This window comes from Syngnathus floridae, chromosome 21 (genome assembly GCF_059516105.1).
Source record: "Syngnathus floridae isolate MCC-2025c chromosome 21, RoL_Sflo_1.0, whole genome shotgun sequence".
NCBI classification, from domain to species: domain Eukaryota; kingdom Metazoa; phylum Chordata; class Actinopteri; order Syngnathiformes; family Syngnathidae; genus Syngnathus; species Syngnathus floridae.
Window position 1 is genome coordinate 8,033,182 of NC_142433.1, and position 6,296 is coordinate 8,039,477.

Genomic DNA, 6,296 nt, shown 5'->3' on the forward strand with positions numbered 1-6,296 from the left:
AGGCAATTTTTCCAAATTTAGAGTGTGAGGTTTCTTATGATGACCCAGAATATTTGCCACAGGGTGAATTTGTTTCTGGGAATTCATCTACGTTTCACGAAGACGACTCCTTTGATAATACAGACAACTCATCAGATGAGTTGTCTGTATTATCAAAGGAGTCTTCTGAAGAGGAAACTCAGACCCAGTCCAGCAGACTGAGTAAAAAGCAATCTTACTGGGATGAGAATCCTCCCACTCATGACAGAACCAGAAGCCATAACATTCTCAGGAGCTGCCCAGGACCTACACCTGGATCAACAGCTGTTTCACCAAAAGATGCCTAGGAAATATTCATGAGTGACAACATCATTGAGGAGGTTCTAAAATGCACCAACTTAGAGGGATGACGAACAGCAACAGCAAGAGGGAAAGAGTGGAGAAGTGTAAATAAAGATGGATTTTTGGGTTTGAACCTCCTTGCAGGGGGGGAGAAGAGCTGGGATGTGGCTTTACGGGAGCTGTTTCAGGACCCCCACCAGAATCCACTTTACAAAGCCACCATGGGGCTGAGGAGATATAAAGATTTTCGTTGCGCTATATGCTTTGATGACAAGAGGACCAGGGCTCTGCGACTGGACACAGATCACATGGCACCCTTTAGATATGTGTGGGACTGTTTCCTGGCAAACTGCAGAAAACGGTTCATCCCCAGTGACTGTATCACCATAGATGAGCAGCTTGTACCTTTCCGAGGCAGGCAGGTGCAAGTTCCGGCAATATATGCCAAGACAGCCTGCAAAATATGGCGTATGTAATAGTGTAGAAACTATATTAGTTCATAAAGTATGAAAATAAAAATAGAAATAATGATCAGTGGTGATAAAATACAAGATATTTAAAGAATATTTTGGAATATTCAATCATAAAATAAACTGATTTCAAAAGATAGAACAAATAACTCAGCCAGCATGAAATACCATTGGAAATGAATGCGAGTGACCCATGTTGCGCATAAGAGGGGGTGTGCATATGTTGCGCACCAAAGGGTTAAAACGATTTAAATAATGAAATTAAAGACATTCATTAGTTTTGAAAAATAGTGTTCAAATATTAGAAATAAATTGCAATAATTACAGTTAAAGATCATCACTTCACCTGCCTAAAAATCCTACATTAGCGAAACAGCGAGAGAGAAGGGGGAGAGAGTGGGAGGTAGAGAGAGGGCGGTGCTTTCGAGTTGAGAGGTAAGGCGTTCAGCGTTCACTCACTCACTCGCTCGCCACTGCCTCTCTACGGCTGTGGCGCTCTTTTCTTCTTTCTTTCTTTTTCTTTCGCTCCCTCACACCTTGCCTGTCCCCTTCACTGCCTCCACCTACCCCTCGTCCTCCTCATCCTCAAATTGGGATTAGCATCGGACGCCCGGCAAAATGGAGCCCAGGACACCCCTGTTGTGAAGCGAGCTTGCACCTCCAGCCAAACCGGGATGAGCGTCCCGTGGAGCGCGCGCTCGGCGGCCCCGGCCAGGTGGGCGCACAAGCGGCTCGACTCGGACTTGGAGCCGCCGCAGCCTCTGGCCAAGCGCGCCCGCAGGCTGAGCAGCGAGGCCGGGGACGCGCACGGAGGATTCCTCGTTGGCACAACCGCGAGCACCCCCGCTTACGTCGCCGCCGTCACCCAGCGGACACCGTCCAGGATCGGACCCTTCCTGCTGGTGCCCGCCGCCACGGCCGAGTGCGACGGCTCACACTGCCGCGCCGTGCACGTCGACACCGGTGACGAGCTTCTGTGCAAGGTATCGTGCGTGCTCGCGCGCGTCGCGGCCATTGTGCAACTCTCAGCCGTGAATGGCGGTTGCTCAACTGGCTGTTTTGTCGACGTTGTCACGCGAACTGCTCGGGCGTCACGTCATCACTGTCGCTTGAAACACTCGCGTCATATTGTGACACACCAGAAATTCTCAAGTTGTCACTATGAAACGCGCTATACACAACAATATGTGCGCGTGCGGTGAGCCCTGCAGGCAGGCCTCTTGTCGGGTGTTGAAGTTAACGCTTCACACAGCCGTGACTCATGCGTCCTCTTGCAAAACGGACTGAGATGCAAGCATAATGTAAACACGCCCGTTTTTGCAAAAGGCTTGCCAAATTGGAATGCTTGCTTCCTCTGCTGATCACAATTACGCAGCATGCACCAAACTTTGGAATGTGTTCAAAATGGCTGACTTCATAGAGGTTGCCATACTAAGTGCAAAAAAAAAAAAGGGTGTCAACTAATAAGTCATCCTCAGCAGTAGTAGGCGCTATATTGCCCCAAATTGCCACATCGGTGGCTTGGCCCGCTGAATGCCCGCGCCAGAGTTCATGCCAATGGGCCACGCTGATGCCGTACACTGACCAGCTTTTTCTCTCCACACAGGTCTTCAGCATGGCAGAATACCAGCAGAAGATCCAAGCCTATAGGGTGGTGCCCCCACACCCGGGCGTGTCCACCATCCAGGAGGTGATCCTCGGGGAGCACGAGGTCTACATCTTCCTGGAGAAGGACTTTGGCAACATGCACACGCTGGTGAAGAGCCATAGGCGGCTGGACGAGACGCGGGCCAGGGTGCTCTTCCGGCAGATGGCGCAGGCGGTGGCGCACTGCCACCAGGCGGGCGTCGTACTGGGCGACCTCAAGCTGCGCAAATTTGTTTTTGTCGACCAAAACAGGTGAGAGCACGAAAAAGAGTGGAATGGCAAAAACGGCTTTCGAAAAATTGCAGACAGGCCGAAAAGTGCAGAGCGGCGAGGCAAAAGCTAGGAAAAAACGGTTTCAAACATTTGAAAAGGGGATCGGAACGCTTCTGTTGGACACTTTGCGACCATGCAGAGGTACCTAAGGAAGCATCCCAAAGAAGAAACATGGTGGCAGATGCTCTGGCCAGGCTGCCCATGCGTGCGTGTGGGAGGTTCTGCACAATTTGATGTCTGCGTGCCGCCATCTCGTCGTACGACAAGGCGGGTGGGCATTAAAGGTGCCAGACAGGCAGCCAGGCCCGCATTGGGAGACAATCGTCCCAGTTACACCACTCGCTCGCTAATTATTCATCCCTGACATGGGGCGTGCAAATGCTTCTATTCACACATGGTGGCGGGGCACGCATGAATGATTTGGCCTCAGAGAGTTTTCAGGTTGGAACACAAATTCCTCGGCTGGAAAAACTATTTGTTGCCTCTTGGACATGCTTGAAAGCGAGGTAACGTCAGATGAATGGCAAACGACAGCAAAACACGACTCTTCCCGATATCTGCGAGTCTGTCGAGCAGTGAGTCACGCAGTGCACACACCCGGAGGAAACAAAAGGGGGCGGCTGGGCTGCCTGGCGTCTTATTTTTTTCTTTGTCGGCTTCAGTGAGAGAGGAAATAAATCCACTGTGAGCCCAAGTGTCGCCGCTTTGCATGGGTGTGAGCGTGAACCGCAGTTTCGGGGTTTTCTTAGACAACGACTTGCCGGGCAAATTGCACCACTGCCCAAAAACAGACAACGAGTCAAAACAAGCCACAGAAATTTACAGACAACGAGGCAGCGTGAAAAAGATCTTCAAATATAAACTACAGAACATAGCTAGTGCTTTTCACCATACTCCTACTATCACTATACAGAAACAGTAATTGTCATGTGATGTCATCACCACGCTAATGCTTTTTTTTCTTTTTGCGTGCTGCCAGAACCCAAGTGCGTCTGGAGAGTCTGGAAGACTGCCACGTCCTGGAGGACCCGCGGGACGACACCATGTGCGACACACACGGCTGTCCGGCCTACGTCAGCCCGGAGATCCTCAGCGGGGCGGCACCATACTCGGGCAAGATGTCTGACATGTGGAGCCTGGGCGTAGTGCTGTACACCATGCTGGCGGGCCGCTACCCTTTCCACGACGCCGACCCGGGCGCACTCTTTTCCAAAATCCGGCGGGGACACTGTTGCCTACCCGAGGGACTCTCGCCCGGGGCCCGCTGCCTAGTCCAGAGCCTTCTGAGGAAGGAACCAACGGAGAGACTGACGGCTTGCGAGTTACTGGCGCACCCGTGGTTCAGACACCCAGCGACGGAAGCGAGCCCAGCCGAGCAGATGGTGCCATCTTTCGAGGCGGAGGACGACAACCGTCTGCTCTCCTGACCAAAAATGAACCCGCCGGTGTACTGTGGATTGGCAAAATCAGTATAGAGGGGCCACTAGGTGGTGGTAAAGCACTTAAAACAGTGGACCATTAAGCATCAACACGGTGTTTCTCGCATGTGCACGATCATAAACTAACAACCGTCTTCTGCAGTCAAACTATTTAATTACCTTCGCCAAGAGCATTAGCTAGCCTAATAGGAAGCTAGCACAAACCGATCTCGCATTAAGCAAACAGATATTTGCACGAGCACTTTACACAAATGGTATTGTGACATTTAATTAAGTTTTGGACAGTTCTAATATGTTTGGGGAAACAATTTGATATGAAACACAATAACAAAATTCCTGCACCGAGGAGCTTGACTGGCTTTGGTCGACGAGCTGAGATTTTCAGTTGAATAAGCAAGGATACCAAAGATTAAAAAAAAAAGAAAAAGAAAGAAATCAGCAAATTTGTGAATGATAAACTTTGGGGCTCGCTGTACTGTGTTTGTGTACTCTATGGGCATTTATTTTTTAATTGTTGGTGCTAAGACAAGTTTGAAGTCAAGACATAAAACGACATTTGGTTGTCTTAATAACAGACAGGCGGAATTCGTCTCACGTTGATCGACGCTCAAAACGACGGACAAAAGGATGCAGAGAGTCTTTGAAATACATACAGCAAGTTCCGTCCAATGCCAAACAGAAATTTGAATGATGATATTTTTCTTATTTTGGGGTATTTTCTTTGAAATAAGAGCGCATTATTTGGAATGTTCTTTGGGCGCTAATGATTTTTGACAAGTCCTTCCATTGTCGGCGCTCAAACGGAGCAACCAAGAGCGGCGCTACGCTTGGCCGGCTTAACAGATGGCGGCGACGACAGACCTCGTCAGCCTGGCTGACTGGCGCCCGGCGCAGACGCGTCACGCTTATTCACACACACGAGCAAAACCATCCACGATGCGACTTTTGATGACTATCATCGTGAACCTCGTGAAAATATTAAAACACGTTTCTTCTGATACTTCATCCGAAAAAAAATTTTCGGCTACAATTTTGAAATCATTTGTTTGTATTTTATAATTTTAAAAAAATAGACCACCCAAAAACAATATTTTTGGATGGATACATTTTATTTAAGTTTATGATTAAAAAAAATGCTTTTAATTAGTACCCACAAGATCTTTTTGTTGTTGCATGTTTACTATGATCCAAAAAACACTGAAAAGTAAGTTGTGTTGTTTTGAAAATGTGATCTTTTGAATTACGACCTCGGCAAAGCGACATGGACGGCCATTGTTTTTAGCTCCAAATGTAAGGACGGAAAAGCACAGCTACGCCTCACCTGCCATCATGAAAAGGGGAAAAACAAATTCATTTGGTTTTTATTATAAAGTCATTTTTCTTTTAATTTCAATAATTTTGTATCATTTTGAACCAAAATCGCTGAATTTTTATAGTTATTTTAAAACCGAGGACGATTCGCTCGGAGGAACAAACCTCCTGTCTAGCCTCCTCTGAGCATTGCGTAATCACACGGCTGCCTATGTTGACAGGCTATGCAGTTAGACTGAACTGTCTTTATGTCGCTGTTTAAGTGTTCAAACACTGTGGCTATATTAACTAATTTCCGTAGTTAAGCTGGTGTATATAATGTCTTGTGTTTTTTGTCATCCGTCTGTAATGTCGTGTTTCTTTAGATGAACAAAACGGCTTTGAAAAGAGATCTTATGGAGGCTACGAAAAAAGGTTCTCCAGCCTTATGGCAGGGGGTGCTAGTGATCTCGGAATGCTTCATGCGCCCACCCGTAGAACAAGTGATCTCCGGTTTAAATTTACAGTGAACAACTGAGGAGCAGTCGTCCATTTATTTTGTTTTACATTCGTTTTGTTTTCGTTTTTACATTTCGTTTTACAATGGAGGATTACATATCCAAACGATTTTCAACGATGGATTTTCCGTCGAAGCAGGTCATCAGTAAAGGAAGCGCAACTCTGGAGTTAAAAGGTTTGATTCGGACAACGGGACTTAGGGGCATGTATCTTCAAACGGAGTGGTACGCACGATCGAAAACAAGTTTTTGATACCATGAGTTTTTGATTCAATGAGTGTTTTTATGTGTGAAGACTGCTGATATGAGATTTTAATTAAAATAGTTCAAATTAAATA

General features: G+C 47.3%; 1 protein-coding gene across 1 annotated transcript; it reads left to right on the forward strand.

Annotated features, from left to right (window-relative positions):
* The first annotated feature begins 1,228 nt into the window (after window positions 1–1,228).
* Window positions 1,229–5,306, forward strand: trib1 (tribbles pseudokinase 1). Its single transcript, XM_088364304.1, has 3 exons — window positions 1,229–1,774; window positions 2,398–2,690; window positions 3,691–5,306. Exons 1-3 carry the CDS (start codon window positions 1,466–1,468, stop codon window positions 4,136–4,138), a joined length of 1,050 nt encoding a protein of 349 aa, XP_088220430.1. The 5' UTR covers window positions 1,229–1,465; the 3' UTR covers window positions 4,139–5,306.
* Window positions 5,307–6,296: the final 990 nt, after the last annotated feature.

Bases quoted from the DNA above. Each gene is read 5' to 3' on its own strand.
- trib1 (XM_088364304.1), top strand. From the start codon at position 1,466: ATGAGCGTCCCGTGGAGCGCGCGCTCGGCGGCCCCGGCCAGGTGGGCG. The intron at 1,775-2,397 runs GTATCGTGCGTG...CTCTCCACACAG, and splicing joins GTGACGAGCTTCTGTGCAAG to GTCTTCAGCATGGCAGAATA. The intron at 2,691-3,690 runs GTGAGAGCACGA...GCGTGCTGCCAG, and splicing joins GTTTTTGTCGACCAAAACAG to AACCCAAGTGCGTCTGGAGA.